Genomic DNA, 19,583 nt, shown 5'->3' on the forward strand with positions numbered 1-19,583 from the left:
AACCTTCTTTTCAATTAATAGATTGATCTGATTAAAAAACTGGTCTAAATCTGGTCTTAGTATATGTTTACTCAAATATCCACACCAACGTTCAGATCTATAAAAATGGTCTTTGCTGTGGAAAAGTGCTTAGCACCACGTTAGTGTCTAAGTAGACTTTTCGGTTAAGAGTACTGTAGGTATTTGGAAATTTAAGCAATTCTTTCCACTCACCATTCTCAAGTGAATGATTTGTCTGTTGATTGCTGCTCTATTATATGTTAATGATATTAATTAGGTGGCGTTTACAAGTGGAGATCTGAAACCATTTAGCTGTGCACAATTTTAAGATCATTTGCAATTTTTAAATTTCTCATATGAAGGAGAGGCGTATGAAATTTTTTTTGTGCGTACATTCGTTCTCTGAATCACATATAATATCAAATGTAGGACAGTTTCTATGCAACATTTTATAAATGAGGCCCCTGGTTCGAGTTCAACTCAGCTCATCTCCCGGTTGCAGCAGAGGATTATCACAGCTCCTCCAGCTCACTGGAGGGGAAGATTATTGGTGAATTCCCATATATTCCTTTCAAAAGCTAGTGTATAGTGTTGGAGCAGTATGGATAATTTTTATAATACTTTTATATTGTTTTTGCATCCCTTCTGAAGCTTGAAAGCACCCCATTGTGTCACTACAAGCACATTGTTAAAATTGACAGACAGTCAAGACAGATTTGGAACAACACATAAGCAAGTAAATTAAGCCATTTTCAGTGAACCATCCCTTTAAAAACAGAAGTATCCATAGAACATAAGTTCTTTGTATAATTTGTTTTATGTGGCATATTGCAGAATCAGTGCCTGCATATGGCACCTGAGCTGGGAAACACTTCAGGTACTGGAAGATCCTTAAAGGGTTACTCCACCCCAAAATAAAATTTTTTGTCATTAATCACTTACCCCCGTGTCATTTCAAACCCGTAAAAACTTTGTTCGCCTTCGAACAATTTAAGATATTTTGGATGAAAACCTGGAGGCTTGTGACTTTCCCATTGACTGCCAAGTAATTTACACTGAAGGTCCAGAAAAGTATGAAAGACATCGTCAGAATAGTCCATCTGCCATCAGTGGTTCAACCGTAATATTATGAAGCGACGACAATACTTTTTGTACGTGAAGAAAACAAAAATAGCGACTTTATTCTCTCTGCATCACTGTAGCGCCATTTTGGAGAATCTTCTGTGTCAGCCGCGACACAAGGCTGCTTGCACTCAGTTCATATTCTCCAAAATGGCACTACGGTAATGTGGAGTGACACAGAGGAGACGAATTGATGAATAAAGTCTTTTTTTTTTCTTCGCATACAAAAAGTATTCTCGCCGCTTCATAACATTACGGTTGAACCACTGATGACAGATGGAGTATTCTGACGATGTCTTTCATACTTTTCTGGACCTTGACAGTGTAAGTTACTTGGCATGGGACAGTCACAAGCCTCCCAGTTTACATCCAAAATATCTTAAATTGTGTTCCGAAGACGAACAAAGCTTTTACGCGTTTGGAACGACATGGGGGTAAGTGATTAATGACAAAATTTTCATTCTGGGTTGGAGTATCCCTTTAAGCTCATAAGCAAAGAGGAGCATCTATGTGCTGTCCTGGCCTGAACGTAAGCAAGTGTATTAATGTAATATTAAAGCTGATTTTTGTTGCCTTCCACCAGCCTTTCTGGCAGTTTGGATTTCTAAGATAAGAGTCAGAAATGTTGGCTGTGTTCTTCCAGGCCGAAAGCAAAAACATCAGTTTGAAGGCTTAAGTAATGAAGCAACAGGGACTTCCTGTTTAAGACCACATCTGTCTGTCCATATTTAGAATCCCAAATGTTAAGTTCCTTGGCATGAGGGTTATCACAGCTCTTCCAGCTGCCCACACAATAACAGAGTGTCCATAGTCATAAACCGCTTTTGAATGGGCTCTGCAGAAGAGAAACGGCAACCTCACATTAGGACGCATCGCTCTCTCCTGAGTGCCCGCTGGAAACGGATGGTGGCATGGACGTGCTTGCAGCGGGCACAACCCATGCTGCGGAGAGACTCTCCAAACAAGAGTAAAATGTGCCAGTTGAACTTGGCAGAGCACTCTACATATCCACACTTCCAGCTCTTTCGGACTAAGTCAGATACACTGTGTCGGGGTATGACGCGACCTCGCTGCAGATCACGTTTGTTGCCGACAATCAGAATGGGCGTCTCTCCAGAGCCCATGACCCTGTGGAAAGATACACACACTGTAAATACAGAAAGCAAAAACAATTCTACATAATAGATGGCTCAAATCTAATTACATTCCACAGACACCACAGAAAAACCATTCAGTGAGATCCATGGATGTTACAGGTTCTTAATGGAACCAAAAGGCCAATTAAAAAACTTTATAGTTCACAAAAAAATAAAAGTAATCATTTACTCACTGTCATGTTGTTTCAAACCTGTATGATTTTCTTTCTCCTGTGGAACATAAAACAAGATATTTTGAAAAATGATGGTAACCAAACAGTTTTGGTGACCACTGACTACTATTTTATGAAAAAAAAAAACACTAAAATATTTCTTAAAATATCATCTTTTATATTCTACATAATAAAGAAATTCATACAGGTTTAGAACGACATGAGGGAGAGTAAATGAAGACATAATTTTCATTTTTTGTAGAAGTATCCACTTAAAAGTGAATTCAACATTCATATGTCAGGTCATCTTTACTTATTTCTGTGATTCTGGTAGATTGAAAAAATAACCTTAGCTCATTCCGTCTTTTTACATTCATCTTAAGTTTATCATTGCAGTTATCTAAAACTTAACTAAAGTTCATCTTTAAAAACACTAGTAATTTTATTGCACTGCTTAATCCTTAGCAAATATCAAAATTAATATTAATTTTCAGATGGTACTTTATGTGATTTTTAAAATGACTGAATTATTAGTTAAAATTTTATTTTTATTCAAAATGGTATTACATTTTAATTTCAGCTATGAATCGGCCATTAATAACAAACTGAAAATCTAAATTCTTTTTTAATTTAATACTACACCCACATTAAAACATACATGGAAAACATGTCAGACTTGGTGCCTCATGACTCTTGCAGCAGTCATTAACAGACATAAAAAAACAACAGAAATTAAGTTTGATTTTACCACAATATAATTTTTTCCAGCTTATAAAATGTGTCTCTAATAACCGTAAATGGGTATTTAACATAGCATATTTTCATCAAGTTTTCCTTTCTCTTTGGAGTGTTACAAGCTGTTCATGAATAGATAAGATCCCTAAAGTTGCAAAGACTAAAATCTCAAACCCAAAGAGATATTCTTTATAAAAGTTAAGACTCATCCACGCCCTCGTAAAATGCCTTGTTTAAACACACTCCCCATTTCTACGTCCCTGTGTGGGAAGATTTGCATAACGCCGCCCAAATGTTCACCCAAAGAAAGGCGGCGTAACTTTGATTCAACTAATGAACACAGGTGGAAACTAATTAACTAATCAAGCAACAAAGGAAAACTAGGTCAAGGCAGGGAGAACAGAAACAGAACATACACGTGACTTTACACCCCCTACTCTGTAACAGTTACACCAGGGAGGGGGAGCTGGCACCCTGGAGGCTGGTGCAGGGCAGGAACTAGGTGGAGACAAAGAGGGCCTCCAGGATGGATCAGGGAGCTCCGGGAGCCATGGTGGAGCAGGCAGTTCAGGTTGCCTTGGCAGAGCTGGCAGTTCAGGTTGCCATGGTGGATCAGGGGACTCAGAAGGCCATGGCGGATCCTCCGTGACCTTAGCTGGCTCGGCACGGGCATATGGTCCCCCCAAAAGAAATTTATAGAAGAAGATTAGGAATTCTAGGGGGCGCCTTGAAGGAGCGGGCTCTGGAGGGCTCTCTGGAGGACCGGGGCTGGCTAACTCGGGGGACTCAGGAGACGAAGGAGGGCTGGACGGGACCAGCAGAGGCAAGGAGACTCAGGAGACGATGGAGAGCTGGACGGGACCAGCGGAGATGAAGTGGAGCTTTCTGGAGCGGATTCTGGGGTGAGGATAGGAGCCAAGAACTCTGAAGGTAGCTCCACATCCAAGAGCGCTGAGTCAGCAGCGGCCAGTGGGATTGAGTCAGCGGTGGCCGGCGATCCTGGGCTGAGGACTAGGGAGGAGCTTTGGAGGACTCGGGGAAGTGCGGGAGGAAAGGAGGGAGCGAGTTCATTGGAGCGCTATGTGGAAGGTGCTGGTTTATGGTGAGCTGGAGTGGCAACATGCCTCTGGATAGGGACTGAACAGTTATTATTTACTTCAACAAAGGAATCAGAGCAATTTAAATCGAGGACAAAATTAAAAGTCTGCGACGGGGGTCTATAACAATGGTCAGGAATCGGAACAAATTATCGTCGTCGAGTCCCACCTGGAAGCACGCATTAAGCATATGATCACTCCAGCTCATCAGATGTAAAACACTCAGGAACTCCTCCACATATCACTCCAAAGGCGGTCCATCCTGATGGATGTTCAGAAAGAAGTCCTCAGCCCAGTCCATCTTCTTGTTTAGGGTCCTGTCTTCTGTCACAGGTTGCCAGGGGAAAGGAGTTTGAAGGAGTTTGAAGGAGGCAGATATCAAACAAACTGAGTCTTTAATAAATCCACAAGGGAGAAATGGAGAAAACAACCTCTTTACACGACGGAGACAGGACCAGCAAACTGAGGAAAGGTAGGGCAATAAATACTAAACCAAACGATGGACTAATAAGATAATTAATGAACACAGGTGGAAACTAATGAACTAATCAAGTAACAAAGGAAAACCAGGTCAAGGCAGGGAGAACAGAAACACAGAACATACACGTGGCAAATGTACAGTATGTGGAAAATAATGTGATTTTTGAACCTTAAACAGCATAAACACATTTCACCACACCAAATACACAAAATACTGTTCTTTTTTAGCAACATCATAAGACCCCTTTAAGAAAGCTCCTGCTGTGATCGTATGTCTTTGTGTCTATAAAGCATATGATGAAGTGAAATTTCTTCATCAAGAGGATCAATTTGGGCTGCAATTTCATCAGACTGATACAATTAATGTGGTCTGCGCCAAATCCAACAACCTCTATAAATGGTCTTTCTGAAAGGTTTAGTGTTGTCTGAAGCTCTCTTTGCATTCATCTAATCATGACTTCTCATGGAAGTTTACATTAATCTTCAGCTGACTGAAGGTGCAAAAATCATTTCATCACACCCCTAGCCCTTTGTGCTAAATTTCAGATATCTATGCATTTTTCTGTGTATTTATTTATTTAATGTTTTATTTATATGGGGACAGATACAATAAACATAGATGAAACTGAAATACAGGCATCCCATGCATGTATCATAGTGCTTCTTAGTTTAATTTGATGGGAACAGCATCTTGGGATTGGGGTTAATGAAAAAGAAAATGCACAGAAAATTCTGTAATCATTTACTCATACACATGTCATTCCAAACCTTTATGTGTATGTGTAACACTACTCTACAAACAACAATGGACCCCATTAACATTCATTGTATGGACAGAAGGTGGTTCAGGTTTATGCAGGTTTGGAATGACATGAGAGGGAGTGAACTATGTCAGAATTTTCATTTTTGTGTGAACAAAGTTTTAAAAAATAAAAGTTTAATTTATTACATTAAAATTTTCAGAGTGCCTGTATGTCGTAATAAAATGTGTCCAAACAAATCTCCATAATTTTCTAAATGTAAAGGCATCATTTGGATATGTAATAAAAGGTAGTACATGTTTAAGTTTTCAAAAAGATTAATGAATGCTGTTGTCACGATTGCCTAATGGGAGGAACGAGGAGATGTGGAGTAAACACAAATAACTTTAATAATCTTCTTTTAGTCTTTAATAATCCTCAGAAGCGGTGACACAGGGCAGAAAAGAGCACACATGTAGCACAACCCAACGACGTTTAAGACCTGACAAGGAAACATGGGGCAGACTACACTTAAAATACTAAACTTAACGAGAGATAGACAGGTGAGGGTGATCAACTAATAATGGGATAATGAGGACAGGAACAGGAATGACCAAATATGGGCACAAAATAGGGAAGGATGGATGGGAACTTGGGAGGAGGCTCAGGAGGAGGACAGAAAACCGGGAGGGGGCCGGTAGACAGTCCAGGGAGGTGACAATGGAGGGAGGAGCTAAGACGGAAACTGGAGGGTTTGGAGCAGGAAAAACCAAGCAGGACCCAGGCCACAGCCATGATGAGGACCCATGGTGGAGCCGACAGAGGGAGGAGCCATGGAGGAGGAAGGGCTGACGACTCTAGGGGGCCAACCGACTGCAGCGGAGCAGGTGATGGATGAGCCCAAGGTGAAGATGGAAAGCCAATGAGCCAGGGCAACGAGGAGGATCCGGAGGGCCAAGACGGAGCAGATGGCTCAGGCGACCGAGGCGGGGATCCAGAAGGCCGTGGTGGAGCCAGAGCGACAGAGGACCCGAAGGGATGGAGGAGCCTGACAGAGCCAGAGGGATGGGGCGCAGCTGGAGGAGTGGGGTCCTGAGGCAATGGATGGTCGACAACAGACTAAGTGGGAGGTGGAGGGATGAGGGTGCCTAGTGGAGCCAGTGGACTGATGGGCCATGGCGGAGAGTAGGGAGCTAGGAGCCATGGTGGAGCCACTGGGTTGACGGGCCGAGACGGAGTCCGGGGCTTAGATGCTGGAGGCCAGGGATTCTCCAACCAAGGTGATGATGAAGGATGGCAGACCCGCAGAGCTCACACCATACAGATGGTGGGCTGAGGGCGAGCAGAGGGGCTGCCAGACGACAGCGGTGGAGGAGGCAGGAGTGGGTGGGTGGGTGTTTTATTTTTGAGCCTCCAGGCTTAACTTGGGAACAGGATCCCTCTCTGGGCAAAACTCAGGAACAAGAGGGACAGAGGTCACCGACGGAGGAGGGAGGAAAGGGGGCAGCTGGGTATACAAGTCAATAAAGTCTTCCTCCTTTCCATTCACCCAAATCCATTCTCAGCTCACCCTCAGCCATGGTTCAGGGGGCGGAGCTCCTCTCTGCACTCTCGTTGTCCAAGGCATTTTCCCTCATGGCGGGCATTGTAGCCGGCTCTCGCACCAGCTCCGGTTCTGTGGCAATCCTCCACTCTGTCGCTCCTTGCAGCGATGGCTCGTCGGTCGCGGTGGGCTTAGGCTCCATGGTGATGGTGGGCTGGGCTATAGGTCGGGAGTAGAACTTATGGGGAACGGAGATTAATTTCTCGCCAGTGTCCACTCCACAAAGGCGGTGAAATTTGCTCAAGGACCATCCTCTGACGGCAGCGCTCTGCATGCGGTGTTCAAACTGGCATCGTAGAACACACAGAGTGCGTCGTCCTGGTAGCTGGTGAGACTCACGTGGACCAGGAACAGTCTGGTATGGCCCTTGAGTGATCTCTCCCCCTGCTCCAGCAGGAGGAGGTATTCAGGGTGGGTGAGGGGATCCATAGGGGAAACAACGGAAACAAAAAACACTGAGTGAAACACAGAAACAAAACGGGGAAAAACATGCCGATAAACTATATTTTGTATTTGGTCAGGTCTTGTCACGATTGCCTACTGGGAGGAACGAGGAGACATGGAGTAAACACAAATAACAGTCTTTAATAATCCTTAGAAGAGGTGACACAGGGCAGGCAAGAGCACATACAACTCAACGACATTTAAGACCCAACAAGGAAACATGGGGCAGACTACACTTAAAATACTAAACTTAATGAGGGATAGACAGGTGAGGGGGATCAACTAATAATGGGATAATGATGACAGGGACAGGAATGACCAAATATGGGCACATGAGTAAGAAAACACACACACAGACAGTCCATGGGCATGACAGCTGTTAATTATGTTATTTGGTATATAATTACTGCTGCACACTACACACACAAATTCTTACCCCTGATTATTTTTTGTGGCATATATTTCCTGACTCCGATTCTCTGTGGCCTTTAAAGTGAACATTAAAATATTTATTATAAATAAATATTTAGGTTTTCAGTAATATTTAGTTTTTCCTTTATGTATATATGTATTTGGATTCTTATGGAATTATTTTCATTGATGGAGAAAAACTATACATAACCCTGTACAGTCTGACATAAGAAATAATAGTCTGAAAAATCTAATAGTTTATTGAACCTTTAGACAAAATGTAAAAAATACATTTTTTTTTTATTGATTATCAAACATAATACAGCAGGCTTTACTGGGTTAATTAACTGGCTGAATTTTGTTTTTATATAAACTGAATATAAGCACTCTTGCTTGTGCGATATTGCTAAAAAAAAAAAATTTTAAAATTAAAAATCGTAAATTTTATATTTATATCAAAATGATTTGAACACTTGTTTCAGTGTTTAAATAAAACCAAAAATTTAGAAAAATGCCAGTGATATGGAATTTCTTTTATGGCATGCCAACTTAAGTGCAGCTGGTGCAGAGGATCTTTAGCCCATCGATGACTAAACAGCCTCACGCATGTATTGCATGTACAGACTGCTTCAGTGACAAGCTGTCAGCAAGTGAAGCTGTCATATGTACAGGGAGCCGGGCTGCTCTATCAGCCTCTTGTCCTGTCTCCAACAGAGAGCAGAGATCCCGGAGAGCAGCTTATGTCTCCTCGCTTATCTCTGTTTGAGATGACCTGTGCCTCTGACAGCTCTGAAAAAAGACAAATAGGTTTCCAATTGTTTCACTTCACAGAGGCTTCCCACAGAGCTGCACCAGACTGATATAAACTGGGCAGGAAAGCTAAAAATAAACCTCTTCTGTGGAAGATACTGCAAATGAACAAAAACAGTTCTTGGTGTCCAAAGATGTGGATTCATAACAAAACTTAGTCATTCAAAACTGACATCCGAAAACATGTCTGATGCGTGTCCATGTACTGATAAGAAGATGGGATCGTAAACACAATTAGCCCCAAACCTCTCTAGACACTGCGTTGTCAGTCACCTGGTGTCTCTGGGTCTTGAATTGACAGGAACACCTGGCATTGTCCATCAGTCAGTCATTGTCTGTGGCAGACAGCTCTTCTCTCAGATCTCTGACACATTCATTTCATCCTCAAACACAGCAGAGTCCCTCTGCAACAGAATTCATTTATTACCGCATTCATTCACTAACTCAATCTATCCTCTGATTCACTGGTCCTTAATATCTCGCTGGTTTGACTGACAGTTTGGATTGCTGTCCATCGTAGATCAATTCATCCTCTAAATCCGACATGTGATGTGCTTCTTTGACATGATCTGACTGAAAGGCAAGGACTGTAACATTAACTGCCATTTGGGACTTACAAACTCTGAGAGTTTGTTCCAAAACTGCCTGTCTACATCCAAACCTTAACAAAACACCAAGCGCCAAATAACACTTCTCCAGTGAAGCTCTAGTCACAACTGATTAATCACAGCAGCACCACAATAATTCCCCAAATAAAAATCACATTCATAATAGCAATAAATTAGAAGTAATAAAGCTTTCGAGATTTATTGTGATTAGTAAGTAATCAGATTTGCTTCTCTAAAAGTCCAATTCTTCTCAGCTTTATAAAAAAAGGAAATAAATAATTGACAAATTCCTGGTGAATAACTACACTCCTAAAGAAAAAACACCAATGAGAGAAGGTGCTGTTAACTTCTTACCATCTCTCTCTCTTGTTCACTGGCCACTTTATTATGTACCCCTGTTCAACTGCTCATTAACACATGTGTCTAATCTGCCAACCACATGGCAGCAGCTCAGTGTATTTAGACATGATCAAGACAATCTGCTGAAGTTCAACAAGAGCATCTTAATGGGGAAGGGAGGTGATTTAAGTTACATTGAACTTTACATTGGTTGTTGCCAGGTTGGCTGGTGTGAGTATTTTAGAACTGCTGAACGTCTTGAATTTTTACACACAACCATCTCAAGGGTTTATAGAGAATGGTCAGAAAAAGAGAAAATGTCCAGTGAGCGGCAGTTCTGTGGGCGAAAATGCCTTGTTGATGCCAGAGGTCAGAGAAGAATGGCCAGACTGGTTCAAGCTGATAGAAAGTCAACAGTTATTCAAATAACCACTTACAACCGAGATCACACAACAAGTTGAACCCTGAAGCAGATGGGCTACAGCAGCAGAAGACCAAACTGGGTGCCACGTCTTTCAGCCAAGAACAGGAAACTGAGACTACAAATAGATGATTGGAAAAAGGTTGCCTGGTCTAATAAGTCTAAATTTTTGCTGCAACATTCAGATGGTATGGTCAGAATTTGGAGTAAACGAATATGCGACGGCTCGTGAAGGTAAACATTGTCATTTTATTTTAATAAAGTCATTTTATTTTAATTTTTTTAATAAAGTGATAAAGACCTGGAAAAAAGCCTGTCATACTTTTTAACATTGATCATTTTAACATTGACAAAATATAGCTAACATTCAATATGCCTAAGCCTAATCATTCTTACAAATTCATGTGGTAAAATAAAAAGAATAATATAAATAATATGAAAGTATTGTCTATAATAATCTGAAATAAATGTTTTAAAATTACATTAGTTTGTGATGTTATTTTATTTATTGTGTATCGCTCCTTATAACATTCTGGGACGGTCAGTTGAGCAACAAGATCACAGCATATCTCAATTCTCACAAAGATGCGTTCCATGTTCTTGTTTCCTTACGAGTTCAATCTTTCAAGGTAGCCTGGCAAGAACGGTCTCCATGAGAACACAAGTTTCTTTGCATATTCTTGGAATTGAGAAACAGCCTAGATCTCACCAGATCTCAATCCAGTAGAGCACTTTTGGGATGCGGTGGAACAGGAGATTCGCATCATGGATGTGCAGCTGACAAACCTGCAGCAACTGCATGATGCTATCATGTCATTATGGGCCAAAATATCTGATGAATGTTCTGAGGTTCTGAAGACAATACGCCGTCCAACCTGGTACTAGCAAGGTGGATCTAATAAAGTGGCTGGTGAGTGCATAGCACAATATATATGTGCTATACAGGTACTGTAGCTAAAACACAGGTAAAACAGGCCATTTTTAATTACTATTACCTATACTTTACAGTACTAGACAAAACGTGGTATTGGACAAAAAAAGATGAAAGTACATGAGAGACTTTGGCACAATTTTCATTCTTCATTGGATATGTAAAGGTGGAAAAAACATTTGGAACAAACACATTTTTCAGTAGGTGCAAATGCAATTAAAAAAAAAAAAAACCTCACTTAAATGTCATAAAATATTTCCTAAATATTCCTATCCATTAAGCTATGCTGTGCAATTACAAAGCTGTTGATAAACATATGCTGTGCAGGTTGTGGGGTTGGTTGGCACAGAATTTAATGGCTATATATGTAATTTTTAGAGAGAAGCAACAAAACAGACACAACAAATATTAAATATATATATATATATATATATATATATATATATATATATATATATATATATATATATACAGAAAATATGGTAATTTAAGAAGACAGCATAAAGTTGCTGCCCAGCTTTTAAATCAGGGTCAGTATAACACGTACATTTTGGAGAGCTACTGTACATGGACCCTAAAGATGTTAACAGAGCTCAATACAAAACTTCATCTGAGATAAGGACAATGGCTATTGTTTCATCAAAGATGAATTATCTGTCTTTCTTTTAATTCCTCACTCTAACAGGGTCTGTCTTATCACAGGAACGACTGACAGCCAGCGCCCTCACTTCTGTTGCGTATTAGCAGATCAGATCAATGAATCGAACCAGCTCATCCTCTTCCTATTGTGTGGTAGAGTCTGTGAGGCAGTGTCGGGCCAAGGTGACTTAATTGTGCTCTGCCTGGATCAATAAAACATGAATGTTTGTCAGCGGAACCGCCTGCCTCACCGCTCAGGCCTTGACGCAAGCAAAGCATGACAGCTGACGCCATTGATTACGATAAATCTGCCTCTGAGTGACAGGCTCACCGCGAACGCCCCCACACTGACCGTTTAAACCAATCGGCGTCTGAGCATCACTGTCTCTGTGTGTATTACTCTGATACATAGGGCATCTTGGATCCTATCCTCCTGCTGCAAACTAATTTGCTCTCTCTTTAGCAACTCAAATTTATACACCTCAAAAAAAAATTTGTTAATACATTACTATATTATATTATATTAAGTCAAATTTATTTGTATAGTGCTTTTCACAATACACATAATATCTTAATATCTTCATGGCTTACAGCCACATCTAGCAGATTAGAGCTTGGCGATAATTTATTTTACATTTCACAATAATACAAGCAATCAAGCAGTTGAGATATGCTGAATAGTATATATTGTCTTATCTATACCTATATATTGTCTTATTTGATCTATTTATCTGTTGATAAAGTTAGATGTATTTATATATCCAACTTTAAAGAGTTGGGCGGCATTTTGTGATGAAATAAAAAAAAATCAGGCAGTTAACATTTGCTATATCACTTTATGTGAATGTGCTGAATGCGGGTAAAGTTTAATGTAATACATATCTCACTTTATATATAAAGCTATGCAATGATCCAGTTCCAATTTTATGATGATATAAACATTGTATTATTATACAAACTACATTTATCTTGTTTTAATGATGTTTTAAAATTTTAACTGCATAAAATATGCCTGATTATGAAGATGGTTTCTTGCATTGTAGATCATTTATTAGTTAATTTAACTTCTACAGACACACTATTTGGTCTTGGATGGTACAAGACACTAACAAATTAGTCTCACATGTCAAGTGCAAGAAATGCTCAGATATGTATGATATTAACTATAAAACACCAAATTATTTAATCAGAGCAAGAAAAAGATGTTTGTTCACACAATAATGTGACAATGAATTCAAGCAGCGCATTGCCAAAAGTGTTGACATATGGATATCAAGTCAATCAGTGAATGATATCAAAGAGATATCAAATATGCATTAGTACGCAGCCAAAACAGTCACAACTAGGCATTATCATCATCAAACCTGCTCAGATACAAAGCAAAAAGTCTTTGAGGCTTTTGAATTGGCTTTTGATGATGACACTACATGCCCTTTGCAATCAGCAGAGGAGAATGGAAGGCATTTCTGTTGATTTGGATCCAAATGATGAAGAAATGACCCAGTGTGCTGGCAGCCCATGATTACAGAGGGGTCTCGCCTTTTGAGTGTAATTACAGCAGCCATCAAACATTGAAGAAAAGGAAAAGAAGGTTTGGGGAACATGATGGATATAAAGCAGCACAGAAAAAAAACAGGCAATAGACAAAACAGAGATAAGGTGTAAGCAGAAAAAGCACAAAAGTAAGACAGAAGGATGCAAAGATGTAAAGGTGTGAAGGAATAAAAAGAGACTTATATTCCCATCAGGTACCTGGTCTCTAAGATCTGCTGCCGCATGGTCTTGACATACTCAAAGCTGTCAAAACAGCAGATGTCATAAACCAGAATGTAGACATGAGCGCTCCGAATGCCTCGACAGCAAACATCAGACCATTCCTGCACAGACACAGAGCAACACAAGATCCTGATCAAGAGAAACAAATCCAAAGTTCAGTTAACCTTAGTCTACTGTATCATATTTCAAGTCCTCTATCAACATGATCAAAGCTTTGCTGAAAAAGAAAAAACCTATTGTACACAATATACTACATGACTTCTGTCGTCTGATTGATAGTTTATATTTTTTTAAAGACCTTTTAGTATAATCGTAAAAACATCACCCTTTTAAGACATATTGACAACTGATATTTATATGCATTTTATGTAAGCAGTTTGTTACAATGTTCTGTTTACTAAATGTACTAAATTTCTCATTGTTTCACATAACAAGCTATCAGAATTACATATAAATATCAGCAACTGCACCAAATTGCATATTTCTGCTCAGTTTGTGCCTCTTTGTTTCCTCAAGTATGAGCTCCATACGCTCTGATATCATGCTATATGAGATATAAAAGCCTGATATATCATATATGATACCCAACAACATATTCAAATAAATTTTCTTTTAAAAATATGCTGTTTACAGCTCAGATAAATGGTTCCATAAAAAAAAAAAAAAAAAAAAAAAAAAATATATATATATATATATATATATATATAGAATGCGCTTTACAGGGTTAATACTTGCGTTCAGCTAATAACACTAAACATTCATAACATTATGAGATTCATATTACCAGTCAGAACCTCTGAACCTGATCTGATACATATCTGCAAGTTTACACCTGATTTGGTTTCGGGGAATAAGCTATAACTCGAGCAGATAGGAGTGTAAAACAGGTAATACATTCAAAAACAGGAAAGAGAATGAGCACCCTGTTCTTCTTTGTGTATGTGAAGACAGATGCTGGTGGCAATTCAGCAATTTACAAACAAATGATATGTTTTAGTAGAAGGTGCTTTTTCAGATCATATCTGTTACTGTGGTTAAAATGGACATGATTGGAGGAGAAATGCTAGCTTTTGCAAATGAAGCAAGAGAAACAGTTGTCTAAATCACTTGGTTAATGATAGCCCAAGCTAACTGCTAGATCTCTGACAGGAAACTCCAGTTGAGAATAAAATTATAAATGTTAAGTTATGGAAGAATCCTCTCTTCCCATTGTCACTAATTAAAGCACTTATTCATTATGACATCACTGAGAAAGAAAAATGAACCGAGACAAAAGGACTCGTTGCTCAAGTAGCTCTTTTATCCTTTCAAGCTGTCTGAAATCACAGAATCATGTGCTCTCGAGCTACTGGTTCATTATAAACCATTCTTCAATACTAAAGCTCTCAGTGAGCATAAACTCAGAGAGCCTATATAAAAACACTGAAAACATTCTGCTTAATTGGCCCTTCAAAAACCTCTTCCAACCTCTGACGTGGTTGCTAGGTCTGAATATCTCATATGACTTGGAAGATTTAGCATGAACCACTTTTTTTATTTTTTTGTAAAACGAACATTTTGGAAAATTGCATGGCTATTACATATCATTAAATGTAGTGTTTCATTGCAATGCATGTTTATCTGCCTTAAAAAATTTTAACATTTACATGGTAAAAATATCCAAGACTGCATAACAAAATTAAGGTATACGCATCTTATAGTCAACTAAAAGTTTCGAAGTCTCATTTGATAGAGATTACAGTTCATAAAAAAAAAAATGTGTGAGCAAAACTGTTTCTACAATATACAGGTCCTTCTCAAAAAATTAGCATATTGTGAAAAAGTTCATTATTTTCCATAATGTAATGATAAAAATTAAACTTTCATATATTTTAGATTCATTGCACACCAACTGAAATATTTCAGGTCTTTTATTGTTTTAATACTGCTTGATTTTGGCATACAGCTCATGAAAACCCAAAATTCCTATATCAAAAAATTAGCATATCATGAAAAGGTTTCTCTAAACTAGCTATTAACCTAATCATCTGAATCAACTAATTAACTCTAAACACCTGCAAAAGATTCCTGAGGCTTTTAAAAACTCCCAGCCTGGTTCATTACTCAAAACCGCAATCATGGGTAAGACTGCCGACCTGACTGCTGTCCAGAAGGCCATCATTGACACCCTCAAGCGAGAGGGTAAGACACAGAAAGAAATTTCTGAACGAATAGGCTGTTCCCAGAGTGCTGTATCAAGGCACCTCAGTGGGAAGTCTGTGGGAAGGAAAAAGTGTGGCAAAAAACGCTGCACAACGAGAAGAGGTGACCGGACCCTGAGGAAGATTGTGGAGAAGGACCGATTCCAGACCTTGGGGGACCTGCGGAAGCAGTGGACTGAGTCTGGAGTAGAAACATCCAGAGCCACCGTGCACAGGCGTGTGCTTTTGAACCAGAAACAGCGGCAGAGGCGCCTGACCTGGGCTACAGAGAAGCAGCACTGGACTGTTGCTCAGTGGTCCAAAGTACTTTTTTCGGATGAAAGCAAATTTTGCATGTCATTCGGAAATCAAGGTGCCAGAGTCTGGAGGAAGACTGGGGAGAAGGAAATGCCAAAATGCCTGAAGTCCAGTGTCAAGTACCCACAGTCAGTGATGGTCTGGGGTGCCATGTCAGCTGCTGGTGTTGGTCCACTGTGTTTTATCAAGGGCAGGGTCAATGCAGCTAGCTATCAGGAGATTTTGGAGCACTTCATGCATCCATCTGCTGAAAAGCTTTATGGAGATGAAGATTTCGTTTTTCAGCACGACCTGGCACCTGCTCACAGTGCCAAAACCACTGGTAAATGGTTTACTGACCATGGTATTACTGTGCTCCTTTGGCCTGCCAACTCTCCTGACCTGAACCCCATAGAGAATCTGTGGGATATTGTGAAGAGAAAGGTTGAGAGACGCAAGACCCAACACTCTGGATGAGCTTAAGGCCGCTATCGAAGCATCCTGGGCCTCCATAACACCTCAGCAGTGCCACAGGCTGATTGCCTCCATGCCACGCCGCATTGAAGCAGTCATTTCTGCAAAAGGATTCCCGACCAAGTATTGAGTGCATAAGTGAACATAATTATTTGAAGGTTGACTTTTTTTGTATTAAAAACACTTTTTCTTTTATTGGTCGGATGAAATATGCTAATTTTTTGAGATAGGAATTTTGGGTTTTCATGAGCTGTATGCCAAAATCATCAGTATTAAAACAATAAAAGACCTGAAATATTTCAGTTGGTGTGCAATGAATCTAAAATATATGAAAGTTTCATTTTTATCATTACATTATGGAAAATAATGAACTTTTTCACAATATGCTAATTTTTTGAGAAGGACCTGTACTTTTTGTAGAGTGAATTTTATTGCCACTATTGTTATCTAAAACAATACATACTGTAAATGAATATGAACACATGTGACTTTCACACACTCACATTACAAAGCTTGTTGAATAAATACGTCAGCAACAGTTACCAAGGCAGGACAGGTTACAAACAACAAGGCAATCTTAAGGGTCAAAAATAAAACAAAACTACTACAAAACTAAACATAACTATCAAATTTGTCTCTTCACCTAAAGTTCATTAAAAATAGACACAAATTATGCAACTGTTGACAAACAAACACACACATACACACACACACATTTGTGCAAAAAGGGGGGGGGGTGTTTTTAATAATACATATATATTCAATTGTGCTTACTCCAACCTCATATTTCTTCAGATAGAATAGAAACGTAATTTCTTAATGACTCAAAGAAAGACCTTGCAGATCCATCAATCAATATTGTGTGATCATAATTCCCACCTTACAGTGATGGTAAACTTCTGCATTCTGTCTCATAATACATTTATGCAGCAGTTTATTATATACAATATCTGTATTAAGTTGTTTTGTATTAGTTTTGAGCAAAAACATTGTATTAATCTCATGCTGTCACTCTGAAACACATTAATTGCGAGCACTGACATTCTGAAAAGCCCTGCATGGATTGAAGCACGTGAACCAGGATCATGAATCTCTATTTTTTTTTTACAGATTTCCGCAACTCTAGAGACACACAGGATCATTTTCTCAGGGTTTTTTCTCTCAGACTTCAACTGTGTAGATCTCATTAGTGATTGCCTTTCCCTATGGGTGGGTTAGTTTGGGTACCTAAAATTTGATCAACTTTGTCTTGACACTCTGTCCAGTGTTGTGATATGCTACTGTACCTGCAGAGAGCTGACAGGAAAGCTGCTGATGGCTGGATAATCTGTGATCTGAAGGTCATGCACATGACCATTGAGCACTGCGGCAGAAATATGCACCCGCCGTGTCTTACTGGACACCACCACCTCACTGTAGTCATCATGAAGAAAGCGCTGCACGATGGCCGTCTTGCCCACCCCCTGAGCTCCCAACACCGCGATCCGGAACGGAGGGGGCATTGTCCTGTTTCCGCCTCGCCCCCGGTGGGCCGCCCCACCCTCCCTGCTCTCGCAAACAGCTGGCCAGTGCATTCAGAGTGGCACATGGGCAGCACATAGTCCTGACTGAAGCACAGAAAGCAGTGTTGGCCACAGCACAGTCCCATTCATAGGCCAGCAGCCTCTAAGAAAGAGAAAAGTGGAATAGAAGAGAGATGAAAATGCCAATCAAGAGCTAAAAAGAGGATAAAGAAATGATTCACTTTATATCAAGTCAAGTCACCTCATTTATATAGCGCTTTATACAATAGAGATTGTTTCAAAGCAGATTTAAAGTAACAAACTGGTAAATAACAGAAGCAGTTATACGAAATTCATCAAATACAAGACAAATCCTAGTTCTGCTGTAAAGCAGCTCTACAATAGTGTCATTATTCAACTCAAGTCAGCTCAGTTCAATAACTGTGAAAAGTTATAATAAATCAACTATGTTAAAATAAAACTAAAATAAAGTACTGGCAAACAATTTAATTCCAACTGTGCACAAATATTTGACAAAATGTGTTCATTTCTATTGTTTATATATCATAGTGTTCTAATTTCATGGTATATCACAATGTTCCCATGATATAAAGAACTTAAAGTAGGTTAGGATAATTTAAATGGAGCAAAGATATTAATAGAAATCGCCGCACATAGGTAAAGGACACAGGCAGCAGCACCTATGAGTGTGTGAGCTATTCTTACAGAGCTACTGCAGGGGGCCGGATGAATGATGCCAATTCAATAGTTTACTATGAACCTTCTCTGTTTCAATCTGTAGCGTGATTAGACCAATAATAATAGACACAATTCTAAAGTAACGCATTCTCTGCATCCTATATAAAGACGCACTTGCCATGAACATGTTCATTTACTTACAAATATATGAGCTAAATGCCTTTCCAAATGCCCCACCCGTAATATATATATATATATATATATATATATATATATATATATATATATATATATATATATATATATATATATATATATATATATATATCCAAAATGCATCACAGTTTATCATTCACATCAATCTTTTTAGATTTGAAGCGCGCGACTGTCGATGCATGCGTATCGCTCGTACAGCAGCAACGACTTCGGTGACTTTACCTTATGCGCAGGTGAGAAGTTGCATTCTTCGCGAGGTTCGGGCTGCTGAACACCTGCGCGATCTTTCTTGTCGAGTTCTCACTCTCTGGTCGCATTCAGGTGCAGAAGTAATCCTCAGACTGTCCTGGAGGAATATCCTGCTCTTTCACGTCATGCAGACCTCGCGCACAGCACTGCGCGCGCATTACAGACAGATAAATCAACGCTTGCGCGTAAAAACAGAGTGGTGGACCGCGCCAAACCCTCGCGCCGAGGCGGGTCAGCGTTACAGCCACAGGTTAATTGAATTTGAAAAAAAATCTAAGAGCTCCGCTTTGTCTATGGCAAGCCTCGTTAACATTTATTCCTTAAAATAGATGTCTGTGTTACTAAATATATTACCTTGGTTATCTTTTATATGTAAATTAAGTATGAGAAAAAATGTGATTAAACTACAAACGCAAAGCTTAATGGCATAAGTTACAGTTATGTATTTGTCTTCAATTGGAACAAATTAGAAAAAATCAATAGATTAATCCATGGAAACAT

General features: G+C 39.5%; 1 protein-coding gene across 1 annotated transcript; it reads right to left on the reverse strand.

The window, feature by feature from the left end:
- Window positions 1–1,501: 1,501 nt before the first annotated feature.
- Window positions 1,502–19,340, reverse strand: LOC109090733 (ras-like protein family member 10B). Its single transcript, XM_019104574.2, has 4 exons — window positions 19,056–19,340; window positions 17,703–18,081; window positions 13,442–13,566; window positions 1,502–2,250 (listed from the first exon to the last, which is right to left on the reverse strand). The coding sequence occupies exons 2-4, from the start codon at window positions 17,988–17,990 to the stop codon at window positions 1,980–1,982; spliced, it is 684 nt and encodes a 227-aa protein (XP_018960119.2). The 5' UTR covers window positions 17,991–18,081; window positions 19,056–19,340; the 3' UTR covers window positions 1,502–1,979.
- Between the last annotated feature and the right edge of the window lie 243 nt (window positions 19,341–19,583).

The sequence above is a fragment of the Cyprinus carpio genome, chromosome A5 (genome assembly GCF_018340385.1).
Source record: "Cyprinus carpio isolate SPL01 chromosome A5, ASM1834038v1, whole genome shotgun sequence".
NCBI lineage: Eukaryota > Metazoa > Chordata > Actinopteri > Cypriniformes > Cyprinidae > Cyprinus > Cyprinus carpio.